Raw genomic sequence first — 16,546 nt, 5'->3', positions numbered from 1 at the left:
ATTTATTTGTATTTGCTTTGTATACATACTTCAGATTTTGTATGTATCAGTCCTGAAGATTTATTGGACTAAACATTAGATTAAGGGAGAATGAGCAAACTCTGTACTTCTTACTCCATGTAGAAGATAATTCTTAATGCCAGATGTTTTGATCTATTTATATATGAGAATTCTTTACACCAAATTACAACAGGTGTATTGACTTTAACCTCAAGCGTGTATTATATCATTTCACAGGGACTGCCAGGACCTCCAGGACCTGTCGGACCCAGGGGACTGCCAGGAGAAGTTGTATGTATTGTGCAGTTTCACCAACCTGGAGAAGCATGGTGTGTGAACAGTTAGCCGGTGAAGCAGTACCACAGAGGTTATCATAGGTGCTCCTCTTGTGCGTGGTACTATAGCAATCAGGTCTTGAAGCACAGTAGTATGGGATGCCGCAGGATAGAGTTCTGCCATTTGCTTGTGTTCTTTTTGTCCTTGTGTTACCAGCTGAACAAGTAAGAATGATAATACTAATCTGTCTGATTCACAGATAATTAGCTCTACAAAAATCACTCTTATCTCACAGGAGTAGGTGAAAATTTAAAAGATCTCTAGCAAAGTTTTAATAGTGTTACATCGTGAGCTGGAAAGGACAGTGTGTGTGGAGCAAAATGAGAAGATCGGGGAAAGTAAGAGTACCCCAAGGATTTAAACACATGGCCTTCCTTATTTCTGTCTATGGTTTTGTATTATTCTGAATTAGTTTACTTCCTTTAAAAGGGGTAAAGATTAATAAGGTGAATAGAATAAACAATTATGTTTATTATCTTAGAATTTAGGTGAGATTTATGAGTAAAACTCATATTCAAAGCAAAACATGATTCCATTAAAACAAGAGACAATATTAAAATCTTTAGCCAGAGTAAAAGTATTGGTTGGAAATAATTTAATAGAAAACTCCTTTTTTAATTACTGTTTAATAGATTAAATTACTAAAATACTTATGCAGAAAGTGGAATGAGAGATTATTCTTATGATTGTTGGTTGATATTCCAATTTAATTGTGCAGAGCCTTACTGACAGTCATAAAGCACCTAAAGCCATTATATGGTTGCCACAGGTGAAAAATAGCTTAGTTTGTGAACACTGACAGGTGGCAGATAATATGTGTTTACGTGTCCATGCGAGAATGTCAAAACCTGAACAGTTGACTTGTCAAGCAGAAGCCTGTTACTTGTTAGATGCAACAGTAGGGGCTGCTTTTTAATTTTGATAGCACCTGGACTAAACAAAAGTGGCACATCCTGGGGTCTCCAGTTAATTTAGAAGGTGGGAACTGAGGGGTGAGGGCACCCAGAAGAAGAAGTGGTGCCAAAATAGAAGGTTTCCTGAAGGGAAAGAGGTGTTCTCTCCAGAAAGAAAGGGAAGATCTGGTTGGAGGAAAGGTCCTGGAAATGGGGGAAGGTCATGGAGATCAGGGAGATGCATGGAAACAATTGCCAGGGACCTGAGCCACTAGCACCTGAGACTGGTAGCTGCACAACACAAACCAAGACAACTTGCTGCCCAAGTTGTCCATCCCAGACAAGCAACAATCTCCCGGCTGGAAAGGGAAGTCAGGACCCGACGAACATAACTCTTAACAAGGGAACGAATGAGAGTGTGAGATAATCAAGGAGGGTAAAAGCTCTCATCTCAATGCTTCTTAGATAAACCCCAATATCCAGATCCACTACAGGCTGTCAGATAGTGTCAGAAGCAGGATACAGATGGTTTATTGAACCTCCAGATCATGGCCTGTTGAGGGAGGCCCTCCAGGAGGAGCGGGGGGGACGGGACACCTCACCAGAGATGTAGTGTGCCCGTAACCTTTATGCCTGTGGGTGCAGAGCTGATGGGTTGGGATTGTCGTGGCAGTGGGGGGTCTCAGCAGAGTTTTAATGTGCCTGTAGTTATTACGCTTTCAGGTGCCCCACATTGAGATCTGCCAACCGGTTGGGGTTTGTCAAGGCATGTCAAGGCCTCCTTCATGGGGGTTTTAGTGTGCCTGTAACCGTTATGCCGCTGGGCAACAGACTGATGGGTCTGCTGGCTGGTCAGGATCCCCCAAACTGGTAGGGGCATCCCCTGAGATCCAGCACATCTGTAACCCTTGTGCCCCCGGGCAGGAAGAGCACAGGTGAAACTTCAATCCAGTCTGAATACTCTAGGAAACATCTTAAACTCTTAGGCATTGTTATACTAAGCTTGAAAGTCCCCCGGGCATTTGCCTTGACACCCTAGTATAGCAGAAGGCCTCTTCTGAGGAGGTGGCTGCCTGTCTCCTTTCCAAATTATAGCGCAATCTCTTTTTAGGTGTGCAGGCAACTATGTTCTGCCTAATCCCCCCTGTAAACTGAAATTAGGTTTGGGTCCACAACACTGGTGTTGTCACATAACCTAACAAGTGACACCCGGTTCTCCTCCCTCCCTTCCTCCATAAACCATAAAATGGTTTTTAAGTACCATTTTGGAGGTTTGAGATCCAAGAAGTGGACCAAGAAAAGCAGACAATGGAGAGCTTAGCTTCAGCCTAGCAGTTAAGCCATTCACCTGAAAAGAACTGAGGTTTTGATCTTTGCTGTGTGGGTTGGGTTTGGGTTTTATCTTATTTCTACAAACAGAAGCATCTAGGAGCTGGCGTTGCTGCATTTTGTCTTAGGCCTCTCCACACACACTCTTGAGACTAGTTTGTGGAAGAGAACTCTTAATTTGAACAGACTTTTAGGTCATATACTTTATTAATATAAAAATATAGTTCTGAGTGGTACACAGCTGGCAGACTTTTTATTGTTGACCTGTTAAAACTCTTAGGGATATAAGTGACAGCTGGAGTACAGCATCTTCAGCTCCTGGCAGGGAAAAAAACTAGTATTCAAATCTGCATGTAATTATTTTGTACTGTGTTACTTATTGACTGTTTCTTTATACCTTATTTTCCTACTCACTTGAGGCATGCATTTGTTAAATTGTATCTAATTTACCTGTCTTCTATAACAATAGCTTGTAAGCCTTTTCTGGTGTGCTTCTCTTTATATATAGATCCCCAATCTTACTGTGAAAGATAACGAAATACTGCATTTCTGGTTTGCTTGTGTTGCCATCATCCCTCTTGAGTTCATAATTGCTGCTTTTGAAACTGCTGTTCTGCTGGATCTTTGATCAAGTGACACTATGAACAGATAAATACTACATATAATATATGTAGATGCTAGATATAGATGATCTTGGAGACTCCTTTGTACACACAATTCTAGTATATAAAAACATATATTTAAACACATTATAGAAACATGTATTTTGTTTCAGGCTCATTTTTTTTATCTTCTGAAGATGAAACATTATGGATTAACAAATACAATAATTCATCTTATGTAGCATGATAAAAATTATGAAAGGTTGAAAATTGTTTTACTTTCACATACATCATCGAAGAGTCATCCAGCAGATCAGATTTGCTTCTTTCCTTTCCTAAGATATCCCTTAATCTTGGTCCAACCAAAAAAAAAAAAAAAATCAGAGAAATCCTTAGGAAAGAAGATAGACTGTATATATTTTATGTCAATATCAAAAGAAGATAGGGTATGATGCAATGTCTGATCCATAATCAGTAAATTTAAACTTCCATATATTCTTATAATGATTTTGTGTTGGTATAAGGAGAATATTCTTCATTAAGGTACTTTCTTTTTTTTTTTTTTTTTTTTCCTTATGCTTTTAATTTGGATGGCTGGGTGAAACCAGTAGCTGTCTGTCCGTATTAAGGAGAAAATACAGCAGAGAAAGCGAACACACAGCTGTTGAACCCTCACTACTGGCATGAAAATGTTGTCATCCTTCATATGTCAGTGTTCCCAAAACTCTTTGTCTTTTTCTCGGAAAGTTCATTTTCCATTCCGAATTAAGTATCATACTTAGATTTTACTGTTCAGTTTTGGCAATTTTATCATTTACTGTGGAAATTACTGGTATTCTTAACAAACTGCTTGATACAATAGTTGGTTGAATAGCATTGAAGGGTTATGGAAGAATTTTTCTCTGTTTGTTACAGCCTAATAAGAGAACACAATTTAACCTTCCCTATTATTTAAACAGTTTCTATTTAGATTTTAATCTATTTCATTTCTCTGCATTTCTAACAAATCCTTCATGAAAAGGGCAACGGATAATGCTGAAGTTAAAATCAAAATGTGAAAGATGAGATTAGGCAAAAGAAAGGATGGCATATATTTATTTTGCTGAAAATATTTGACTGTCCATTAAATATCTAAAACATTTTACAGGAATTTGGTGGATTAAGTAATGTGCAGGAGTAGAAATTCATTGAGGCTTTTAAGGTACAAATTTGAATAATTAACTAGTGTAGGAAATCATGCAGCCCTTCATAGGCAAAAAAGATGAGACTTATTTAAAACTCAAGTTTGTACCTGCTACCACCTTCCTTGAAAAAATGATTGATTTTCAAGACTTGGAATTATTTTGAAATTGAAGACATAAACCTGTCAGTCTCTGCCATTCTGCCCGGATAGGGTCCAGAAAATAATCTTGATTATTACATTTCAATTTCAAGAAAAATTATTCACATAGTTGATTAAAGAAGCATTCATTAACTTGTACTGGTTGACATTTTGGGTCAATACTAATGCACAGTAAATAATCCAGTGTAAACTCATTTTCATCTGTAATTTTAGATAATCTGTAAGGTAATAGCTATAAAAATGTACAGTTATATTTTTCTTAATTCCAGGGCTTACCAGGAGAGCATGGGGTACCAGGAAACCCAGGAGTAAAAGGAGACAAGGTATGTTTTAAGTGGTTTTAATTAAGCTTGATATGTTAGAGCATATTAGACTGTCATCTCTGAAGTAACCTTTGATTATTCTGTAGTGCATCTGTGTGGCTGCTTTATGAATTGATTTTAAAATGTACAAGCAGCAACCCCCTGCCTGCTGCAGGCCAATTTGGCAACCCAATTGCTCTTTAGATTCATAATTTAAGTAATATTTCAAGGAGGTTGCATTGGGCTCTTACATTAAATCTGTGCAGTGCAGAAATGTCGGTTCAGGTCCTGACCACAGAACATCCTTTTCAGTGTGGTGTCCTAACCAGCCTAATGTGTAAAATCCCACTTCGCAGTCAGATACATTCCTCTTGGCAGAGCACTGGGGCAGCTATACTGTCTCAGATGTGAGCCAAGCTCTTTATGGCATTGTATTTTGCTGTGGAGAAATCCCTTAGTTAGAATTCAGCTACATCAGCAAGAGTCAAAAATGGTATGTGTGTCTATATTGAATGTAGAGAAGGGGAGAGAAGAGGATGTACAGGCATACTGTGAGCTGTGTGATGTGTTATGGTATTTATACATTGTGGGGGGGTACAGGGGAAACAAATAAAATCCATTAACAGCTTGAAGAAATGAGCTGATGAAAAGGCAGGAGAAGAAAATTGCTGTGGAACAATGACAAAATGTACTCATTTTGCAAAATAGGAAGTAGTGGATTCAGAAAGAATCACAGAGAATGATGCAGGAGCGTGTAAAAGACAAGAGGACAGCATAATAAAAGGCACAAATTCACTTGTGTAAGCAGGAGGAGTTGTAGAGATGTGGAGTAAGAGATGCTGCATGCATTGAAGTAAGCAATAGAGATGTAAACAGGAATACGGTGAAGACCAGGGGTTTAGCACTAGGGATAGATAGCTGGAGAGAGACAGTTTAAAGCTGTTACTATGAATTAATTGGCAGGGTTTAATGACGACCTGCTTATTAGGGGCTTGGGGACAAAGAAATGTAGATCAGATGTGTTGCAAGCATGGAAAACGAAGAGAATGCTAGTTACTATTAGTGGTTGTGTAGTCCATGCCTCCTCCTCTTCTGTAACTTTTTGGAGGAAAATGGCAGGGGGCGGTTCTTCTCTATTTCTCCTCAAAGTACTGGCACTTTCTAGGATAACCTTGATAATATTTAGAGTTTTTTCATAAGAGGAAATTCTGACATTTCAATTAGCAATTCAAATTTATCTTGTAGGGGGACCCTGGTGGGATTATGGGACCACCTGGACATCCAGGTCCAAAAGGTGATGTGGGGCCTCCTGGACCAAGTCTGCCTGGAAGACCAGTAAGTCCATAATCTGAAAAGGCTTTTATGACTTTATTTCTTGCAGGGACAACAGTTAAAGAATTCTCATTGTGCAGTGAAAGAAATCAGAACAAGTATTTTTTTGGATGTAATTTCAAAATTGAAATATATGTTACAGTGGTATTGTAAGTGTACTAAAATATAGTCTAGAAATAGTGTAAGGCTCACACATGCTCCTAGTGACAGTGGTATTAACAACGAAGACATATGTAAATCTGTCATAGTTTATTTATAAAGGCTGACTAACTTTGGCAATAAAATTCAACTAGCGTCTTTGATTTCAAAATGTAATTTGTTTTTTTTTCCTGCCTTTTTTTTTTTTTTTTTTTTTTTAGGGTCCCACTGGTATTCCTGGAAACCCCGGTCCACGTGGGCCAAAGGTATAAAAAATATATTATTTCTGTTTCTAAAAAAAAAAAAAAGGATAATATGCTAGTTTACATTTTCAGACCTGTTGTAACTGAAAGCCTTGTACCCTTCTCAGGGAGAAAGAGGACTACCTGGTGTACAAGGAGCACCTGGGGAGATGGGGCCCCCGGGAATAGGCATTCAGGGATCACCAGTAAGTATACCAACGCCCAGAATTTGGGCTTCTCGCTGTGCATCGCTGAGAAAACTGCAACAAGTAAACAAAGGATAGTAAAAAGCCATGCCACGAACTCCCTTCTGACTCGACACCCAACTCAGCATCTTTTCCCTTTATCCAGACCCAGAAAGATCTAGTGCTAAGTGAGAAATGGAAGCCTTGGAGAACTGAAAGAGTCAATGGCTACTCTACAGATGAGCTTCCTAGCGATGGTGTTGAGACATCTTCAGACTAACTGTGTCTGTCAGCAACAATTGTTTGCAGTTGTCAGCAAAATCCAACCTGAGAACTGGTACAAGAGAAGAGGTATACTCGACATCATAGATGATGGCATTTTGAAATCCATGCTGGTACTGGAAAAGGCAAAGACACATGGAAGAGATGTGGAAGACTTTGCATCAGCTCCTAGCTTTTGCATTTGTGATGACTGCTAATTACAAGCTTAGGTCTACTGCTTATAAATGAGAATCTTACCGTGCCAGGTACTGGGCCAGGAAATAGTGAAGTCCTGATTTTGCACAGTTTGCTTCACGCAGTTCTGTGCAGTTATAATTCAAACATGAAGCAAGTTGATGCAGTGTACCTAGAGCATTCGTACTAAACTTGTATAGTAGTAACTGTTTCAGTTATTCAGCTTGTTTCCCAGGTTTCTTTCTTTCTTTCTATTGCCTTTAAATAAAGCCATCTCCAGTGTCTTCAGAGTATTCAGTAAAAAAATTGATGATATTGATGGTGTAGATGGTGGGTGGTACATGTTATTACATGAGTTCTACTGTGATGAACAGGGCAGTCTCTCTTCAGTCCAGACCAATATAGTCAGCTGATACAGTTCAGTTTATTGACAGGACTCAGGTACAGAGAGAAAATGTTTGACAAGGTGACTAGAGTTTCACAGTGAGATCTTAATCTAAAATAATTATCCTTAAAAACAATTCATTCAGTTCAAATAATTTCAAATCTGAATTTTAAAAATTACCCATTTATATTTAAACAATCTAATTTGTTTTTATTCAACTGAATATCAACTTTTCTTATGAATCTCCTAGCTAAATAGCAAGTTTCACCATAGATCATTATTCTTTGGTATTACTTGCCCATAAAAATGGGCCTCAGCAAAATCTTGAATTCTCTGATTTTGGCAAAATTAGATTTGGATTTAAAGCCAAACCTTAGAGCAAGTCTTTCTTGCAATGCGAACTGCACCAATATCCCACATTCAGTATTTTTCTATGAATTTCATCTCCCTTGTCCCAAAAAGTGTAACTACTGATTATTTGGAGTTTTCTTTCAGGGTCCAGTAGGTCCAACTGGGTCCACAGGTGTGCAGCTAGGATATAAGTTTTCTCTTTAATATTAAAAAAATAATTTAGTTTAAGATGTTTACAGTAAAAAAAAAAAAAATAGTCTTAAATCCTAAATGACCTTTCCTGCTCTTAGGGCCCTAGGGGACCCCCAGGATTACCAGGAACTCCAGGTACCCCTGGTATTAATGTAAGTGACAGTTTTCTATATATACAGCAAGAAGTAATGTGTCCCTCGACAATGATTTAAGGCCATCAAATTTTACATTTGTTTCTAGGGCACTCCAGGAAGAGATGGAAAACCAGGACTACCAGGCCCTCCAGGTGATCCTGTACGTATACACAGAAAGCTTGGGCATTTGCTTTGGTGCAATTATTCTAAATTTAAAGGAGGTGAGAGAACCTAGCAAGTCTAGAAGTCCAACTGATGAAATTAATTTGATTTTTCAATTATTAGATCCTTTGTTTGTTTGTTTACTTGATTACATTGCAGTATAAATTAAACTTATGTTAACATATACAGGATAAGTACCTTGTTTTCAGGTGTTACAGTTTGTATACTAGAGTTTCTGCCAGGCTATAACTTGGCATAGTGTTCCTCAGTCTCAGAAGCAGTTCTGTATAATGCAAATTTTAAGGAGCATACTGTGATAATTCCTGTTAAAAGACTGAAGAGAAAAGTTTGGGGATTCCGAAGCTAATTTTGCTGTGCTGCAGAAGAGAGACATTAATTTTTAATGAAATTCTGAGAATAGTTAGTCTCTAAAGCAATAAATTCCCTTTAGCACTAAAGAAAAGTTAAGTGGCTGGGTTTGAAAACAAAAATACTAAATAAATTCTGATCTTTCACCACACTTTAGAAGTTATCATCTCCTCTCGGGTATGTATTACAGCAATGATTTTTATTTAACAATGCTATAGCTTTACAGATTTTGCAAAGTCCAGCGCTGCAAGATCCAAAAAGCCTGCATGTGCCTCAGACCAAACTGTACTCTTAAAGATAATTGATTATTTTACTTGGGAGTCAGGAGAGTCTAATGTGCATATCTGCAAAATTGGCATAAAGGCAAAACTTCAGTTGCTATTCCTGCTCCTGTCTGGAGTCCCAACAACTGGAGACCCAACTCTTGGAAAGAGTGGTCTTTCCCATGCCTGGTTCTTGTCAGTGATTTAATTTCATTAGCATAAGTAGATATAAACACTGCAATTGGACTGGGAAAGATTGCTAGCTTTTTGAAAATATAATGAAAACTTAAAATTCAGAGACAGTCTGAAGTCAACAAGATTAAACTCAAGACAGATGAGCATAAAGTGCTTAATAAGAAAAAACAATATCCCTAAGTAGAATAGGTCTGAAAGGCACAGTGCACTGTAAACTAAATGTGAGTAAAAAATCTGATGCCACTGTTAAACAGATCTAAATGGTAAAACTTACTAACAGGAGAATTACTGCCTTTTGCTCTCCTGAAATAGTCTTCTTTTTGGAGAGAACATTTTTAAAGGAAACTCTAGCAAGCAGGAGCGAGTCCAGAGAATTAAGGCCATTTTAACATTTTCAAAAGCCCAGCACGTACCATACACTTATTCGGAACTCAGCATACACGGCTATGACTCTCCGGTGCGTGCGCAGTTAGGCTGGACTTGCTGTGCGTACAGAGCAGATGGGCCGTATGGCACAAATGCAGCAGGCTTGCTCTCGTACCTGGTGTGCCCTTGCAGCTGGATGTTAGGACCCTTTCACGCTGAGGGTTTGGGGGTCTGTACCATAAAGTGCTATTGCAGGTAAAATAAGAACATTCGAGAAGAGGGGAGACGGGAAATTACACTTGTGTAGTCCAGCAGAAAGACCAAGAGGTGACGTGGTAGTGGCCTGCCTATCCGTAAAATGTTGTCGCAAGGAAAAGGATGAAAAGTCAGGCCACATAGGGATGTGGTGGTTGGTTTTAAGCCTTGTTACAGGTTTTTAAGAGCAGGTGACACTCTACGTACAGTCTACCTTTGTGCAGAGGATGGACTTCATAGCTTACATAGTTATGTCCTTAGGTTGTGTTAGGTGCCTATGTCTCACCCTGGAAAACTCAGCGTGCTTTCAAAGGTGGTGATGCTACCCTGTAAATGGTGGACTCCTGATTACACCTATGGTTAAGTACATTCAGCAGTGCTTCTCTTGAGCTGGTATTTGACACCCATTGCTACCAACCGACAGTTTTTCTAATATGCTACAAAAGTGCTTACATTTTATTTTTCTTCTTCAAGATGGGAATGATTGAAACAGACTGAACAAAAGCGGTAACAAATTTTGAATGTGTCTAATTTTATAGCATGCGCAGGGCTATTTTTGCTTAGCAATTGCAAGAAGAAGAAATCAGCATTGGTAATTGAAGAGTCTCTGAGTGAAGCTGATGATAACCAGCGCAATCAGTTTTTACAGGGAGTCTTTAAATATAGGTTTAATGGCAGCATTTGGAAATCTGAGATACATTGCAGTACAGTGTAAACCTATTGATTGAGCTTTAAATGGGTTAGCTTTAGTACTGGTGGCAATTTAGTGGTGGCACCACAGAGTTTTGCGCTAATTCTTAATGTTTAAAGGCAGGACAAAGTACTGCATACATTGCTTATGTTGCTGTAGCTGGGTTATTTCCAGTATCTGAGCTAGTTTATTGAAGTTAGCTTTGACATCTCCACAATTCATGCTACAGTTCACAGTAGAGTCAGAGCCTAGGAGAAAGCAGAAGGAAAACAATTGAAGATAATCAGGTGAGAATAGTCTGTGAGACTTTCCAACAGCGGTAAGTTGTTGCTGGTATGCTACAAAAACAACAATATATTATTATTATTATTATTTTAAAGTGAAATTTACTATGTTCTGGAGTTATGCTGTTGTCATGGTTTAAGGAACTCCATTGGAATTGTAAAGAAGAATTACATTGTTAGGTTGGATAGAGAGCGATATTTAACTATATTTGAAACCCTGATTTTTCTTTTGATTTTTCGTAAAAAAAATAGCTTCAACCAATATATATGTAATCAGCTATGTGTGCAACAATATAAACTTTAGAACCAGTGAGAACCCATCTGAATCGGTAGTGTTGTGTAAAACGTTAACTGCAGCTGCCTTTTTTAATTTCAGATTGCACTGCCACTTGTGGGAGATATGGGTGCTGTACTGAAGGTAAGCGCTTTCAGAGGTTAAATATCTTTGTTTACTCTAAGCATGCTTTTTAAACCAGAATATGCACTTGAAAGTTTCTATAGGTTCAATTCGGACCTACTTGACTAGGCTAAAATAATTTTGAGATTTTTGTTGATTTTTGTTTTGTTTTTAAAAAATACTCAAGAAATGCATTTTGTAGGAATTTTGCAAAATAGTGTTTGAACGGTATGTGAGGTAGTAGCCAGCAAGTGCCTGTTCAGCACATCCAGGCCACAGTATGAATTGCTACAAGTATACCCCATTCTCTGCTTTACTTTGTAGCATTAAGGTTGGTAATACACCGAATGGGAAAAATAGTCTAGAATTTCTAAGGTATTATTTTGAAAAATAATGAAATTTGAAGTGGTCTGCCATATTCCAGAATGAAAAGTGTGCTCAGAAGGATTTCCACATGAAAAGCACACATCATTTCTGAAGAGAGGGATTATCCTATTTTACTATCCTTTATTAATACATGTATTTAGGGTTTATTGACTTTCGCATTCCCAAATTTGATTTCTTTTAGGTCTACCTTTGGGCTTTTCCCTGATTCTTTCTGTTTGCAATTGTATTGTCTTTATCCTGTACCTGCTTTTCTACCTCTTTATCAATTCTCTCTCTTACTGATTCTTTATGCTCCATTCTTCATTTCTCTGTGGTTCATAGTTAGCGCTTCTATAAGATTGTAATTTAGCTGGAAAATGCTTCTGTCAACAGAGCAGGAATCACATTTAAAATAACTATAAATTTGAAGCTGGTGAGAGTAAGAAGTAACTTTCTTCTCTACCTACTCCTTAAAAGGAAGATGGTTTGCTCAAACCTAATCGGAGATGTGTCTGGGACTATCCACACTGAAGGCATTTATGAGTCCTCTCAAAATGAAGCTAAAACTCTGTTAGCATGGTTTGAGCAGAGTGTGAGAGAGATGGGGAAGGAAAGAAGGAAGGATATCTGAACAAGTACATTGTGTAGAAGAGAGAAAGGACTGAAGAGAAGGCTTTGGGGTAAAACAAAGGGATGGTGACAGAGGCAGGAAGGAAGCTGTCTGCATCGGTCAGGCCTTCTGCCTATGTCACAAAAATGGTTATTTGTCACTTCGCTTTCTCTCTGTTCCTCAGGGTGATCCTGGCACAAGAGGTCCTCCAGGCATCCCTGGTAGAGAAGGGCCAAAGGTAAGTTTTGAAGAGAGTACTTTACATGGCTTTGTTGCTTGTTAAAAGTAAAAGGCCAGACTCTTATCTCTGAGACTTTTTTGTCTGATCCCTATCCCTGTAGCATCTGAGCAGCCTAAAGTTTCAAACGATTTTTACGGTTCAGCCCTTTTTCCTGTGTCAGTTTGCCTTTTCTCTCAGGACAGTAAGCAAAATAACCTGAGTTGGGTCCCAAGCCAGGATAGCTCTTCTGTGTCTTGTGCCCATTAAAGCTAGCTCAGATCTGACTGTCCAGTAGGACGTTGCAATCTATGGGCTCTTTTTAGGTGAGTCAGGCACGCAAGAATTCTGCGGTGAAGAAGGAAGCTTCCCGTATCTCCCTCGAGTGTGCAACAGCTGGATCGCCCTGTGCCTTTGCACCGCTTTCCCATGGGACTTGCAGTTTCACTGACGTCAATCAAAATTCTGCTTCACTGTAATCAGATCAAATGCCACATGGTTTGACCTATATATAGATGTCTCCTATAGTTGAGCCTAATTCCATGAAAGTGTACTTTCTCCGTTTCAGCAAGCGTTTAAGCTCTTTGGTATTAATAAGGTGTCTCCATCAGGCCTTTTGGCTGGTTTGCCTACTGCATAAAAACCACTCATTTCCTTTCACCCTGATGGGAGGCATATTTTAAAGTTTCTGGTTTAGGCACTATTGCTGTAAGGGCTTCATACTCGCACATATTAAATATAGGTCATAAAATGCCCTACAGAGTGTGAAATTCATTGTTCTCTAATAGAAAATATTTGTTTGAATGTTACATTTTCATAGGGAAGCAAAGGTGAACGTGGATTTCCTGGGCTTACTGGAGAAAAGGGCGATGAGGTAAAATTACTTCATTTCTATAGCGGTTGCATTCTTATCTGAACCTGAATAAAGATCTAGACCGAGAATGAAATGCACAGAATGTTATTCAGTTCTTTAAACCTGCTGAGATAGTAATGTATTACTATAAATAGCCCTCAATTCTGAATTTTCAACAAGATTAAATGCTATTATTCAGTTAAATAACATCTTTTTAATTTTTGTTTGAGGATTTTTGCTCATTTATATATTTTAAAGCCTCACAGACATTTAAATGCTAATTTTTAGGTGTATAGGATACAGCAATAAAAAGGCAAATGCCAAATATTTTCAGAAAATACTTCATGTTTTATAAAATATTTGCTTTCATTGTGTTAGTTCCCCTTTAAAATTCACTTTCAAAAACATTCCATTAGGCAAATACTCTGATGGGAACAGTTATAGCAGCAATTACTATTAAGTGGAAACTGGAAAATATTTGAAGAGACTTAATTTAAAATATTTAAAGTATTTTGCATCATATACTGCATTCTTAGAGTTATTTTTATGTCCTTATGGAGAAGTAAAAAAAGCCACGTGACTTGTGGTGCCGAATCCAAAATAGCTGTTGTAGCTTTCATTTTATATTGAAATATTTGCAGTTAACAGTTCAAGACCAGTCTCTGTCCAAAAAAAAAAAATTACCAAAGCAGAAGCTATTAAGCAAATGAATCTGAGTAAATAAATGAATTTCCTAGTGACCTTAGCCAACTGAAGGAGTTAAAATAAGTAGTCTGTTACAAAATATTTGGTGAACACTTCAAAATTCCACAATACTTAAGTGGCACTGTTAAATACGTACTACTCTCTTGTAATTTGGGAGTGCTGGCTACAAGAGGAAGCACCTGGAAAATATGAAAGGAATTTAGAGCTTATTGATTGAGGGGTTTGTAATTCTTTATGAGCGTTTTACATTTCTTTGGCGCTAAGGCCATAATATAGTAAGAATTTTCAAACAGTAGTAGAATGAGAATAATTCTCAAAAAAATCTGTGTTCATCAGGATCCTTGGCTTCCAAAAGTAAACAGTTATATGAGGAAAAAAAAGATGCAGCAGAAGCATTAGATATGTATTCCTGCTACTGCTTTACCCCAGAATTTAGCAGATTGTCAGACTAAAGTGTCATGCTTATTTTTCCTCTTTGTTTTTACACAATCTGTAGAGCTTATAATGTCTTTGCTTCTTAAAAGCAAGTGCTTCCTGAGGTCGGATTTAGAACATAGACCTTAAAATGATGGGGCAGCTATATGTGAAGCCCAAGCAGAATTTTACTTAAAAAATAAATGGGAAAGTGACACATCCTTCATGTGCCCTATAGGGTACCTCTACAATTCAACCCTAGCAGTTTGAGGCATTAGCAAAACAGTTTCAACAATTAGGATACTATCAAGTATCAGAATCAAGTGAGATATTAGAGGCAATTAAGAAGGTAATAAGGGAAAGGCAAGATTATAACTGGCAGTTAGGGTTTTTTTAAAGGACTCCAGAGTAAACTCATTCTGAATTTTTTTATTGATTCAGTAGGGTGCTGTGCTGTGTTAGCAAGTTAGCTTTTCACACGCTTCTTCACCGTTTGATAGCTGGTTAGCTGCCGTAGCTCTGATACTTTCAGTGTTTAGCAGCAGCTTTTGATTATGAATTTCTGAGGGTGCAAGCGAATTTATTTTCAGAAACACGTATGAAAGAGTTTACAAAGTTTAAAAGTAACTTTTTTAAAAAATTTACAAATTGTAAAAGAATGCATTTGTTTTCATTTTTGTGATTTGGTTAGCATGGGAACGGGAAGAGAGATTGAGAAGCCCACCTGAAGCTCCTTGAAATACGCTCCTTAACTTCCATGTGCCTTCAAACAGCCCTTTAATCTTTATTGAAGCTTAGTTCCCTTCCTTTTTAAAACATTCCTTTTTTTCAGGGGAGGGTTTTTCTAACATCAGTAATAAGAATGACAGAAAATGTTCCTTTGGCTTCACATTCATTTTCCAGGTGACTGTGCTGTCAGAGTAAAGTAATTCCAAATGAGCGGAGAACACATTAACAGTTGGATCGCCACTCTGAAGAGCTGCAGAGGTGGATCTATGTCCTCTGTGTAGGAGCAAGAAAGGGAAATCAATGTCTCTCTCCATCTCCACACCTTTCCTGATTTATTTCTGTCAGGAGTTTTTCGCTCAGTCTCTCCCTCTCGGAGCCCTTATTTCAGGGTGACTGACCTCTGTGGTTTTCTAGACTACCCCCTTAGCCGTGCCTTCTTAAACACTGCATTTGACATGAGAAATACGCCTTTTCTGAGGTGATTCCTCGTGTCAGAGGGTAGGTACCCTCTGCAGATAAAATGAATCACTGCTGGGAGGGACCTATTTCCCTTTGTGGATGATGGGGGGAACTGAGAGCGATTAGCTCTCATTAGTGCATGACTTTTACGCGTCTAAAATTGCACCTAAGCCTGCTGTGGCAGAGGAAAGATTTCAGTGACGTGCAGGCTTGTCTCAAATCCTACCTGCATCCACTGTAGTAATTTGCACGCCTGTATGTTTAGTAAGTGGATACCAGAATCCATCGACTTCCAGGCAATCAAATAGAATAAGAGCAGGGAAGTAGATCATTAAATACTATGAAAACTGTCATGTTCTGTTATCAAAAAAGCAAAATCTATAAATCAGGCAGAAAGCATCATTGCATTTAGGTATCAGGTAACATTGAGAAGTCTGAGTAGACATCTTCTCACCAGCAAAGAAAAAACTTTTAGCGATAGAAAATAGAAAATTAATCTCCAAGGAAAAGCCAGATGTCCTGCTCTTATCTGCACAACTAAAGAGCAAAATTTATACAGGGCGTAAGCTAACAGTGTGAAGGGTTGAAGGACAAGTGTTGTTTATCAGTCAAGCAAGAAGTTGTCTCTAACCTTGTTCAATGACAATCTCCTCCCTGCATAGTGGGGCTTTTTTTTACATTCCTAAAAATAATGCCAACCTTTTAGATGAAAATGCGCTTTAATATAGTTATAATACTGCTGGACACGCTGAATATAAGTAGTTTTTGAGGTATAAGTGGGAGAGGAAATAGACATGCTTTTTTAATTTCCAGGGCCTCCGAGGTGCTCCTGGACTGCCAGGCGTACCAGGACCCAGTGGACCGTCTGTAAGTGTGTGGTATCGCCTGTGTTCTAATCTCTCCCTGCAGAGGTTGCTACAACTATCTAGTAAAACTTCATCTTCTTAGTTTCTTGTCCTTTCTTTTGGCTTTTAGGAGAGCGATAATAAAAT

At 38.3% G+C, this 16,546-nt stretch overlaps 1 protein-coding gene across 5 annotated transcripts in view; it reads left to right on the top strand.

The window, feature by feature from the left end:
• Positions 1 to 16,546, top strand: part of COL19A1 (collagen type XIX alpha 1 chain) — a 199,407-nt gene that overhangs the window by 150,867 nt on the left and 31,994 nt on the right. For 3 of the 5 annotated variants that reach the window (XM_052781799.1, XM_052781796.1, XM_052781798.1), the window contains 12 exons: positions 238 to 291; positions 4,772 to 4,825; positions 6,050 to 6,139; positions 6,496 to 6,540; positions 6,645 to 6,722; positions 8,038 to 8,073; positions 8,184 to 8,237; positions 8,326 to 8,379; positions 11,181 to 11,222; positions 12,362 to 12,415; positions 13,215 to 13,268; positions 16,368 to 16,421. In XM_052781799.1, coding sequence (XP_052637759.1) covers positions 238 to 291; positions 4,772 to 4,825; positions 6,050 to 6,139; positions 6,496 to 6,540; positions 6,645 to 6,722; positions 8,038 to 8,073; positions 8,184 to 8,237; positions 8,326 to 8,379; positions 11,181 to 11,222; positions 12,362 to 12,415; positions 13,215 to 13,268; positions 16,368 to 16,421 — 669 coding nt within the window. Of the gene's footprint in view, positions 1 to 237; positions 292 to 4,771; positions 4,826 to 6,049; positions 6,140 to 6,495; positions 6,541 to 6,644; positions 6,723 to 8,037; positions 8,074 to 8,183; positions 8,238 to 8,325; positions 8,380 to 11,180; positions 11,223 to 12,361; positions 12,416 to 13,214; positions 13,269 to 16,367; positions 16,426 to 16,546 lie in introns of all 5 variants that reach the window. The other 2 variants (XM_052781797.1, XM_052781801.1) reach the window with 1 other exon arrangement.

This window comes from Harpia harpyja, chromosome 3 (genome assembly GCF_026419915.1).
Source record: "Harpia harpyja isolate bHarHar1 chromosome 3, bHarHar1 primary haplotype, whole genome shotgun sequence".
Lineage (NCBI taxonomy): Eukaryota > Metazoa > Chordata > Aves > Accipitriformes > Accipitridae > Harpia > Harpia harpyja.
Note: the sequence above shows the minus strand (reverse complement) of the source record. Positions and strands in the feature narration are given on the sequence as shown.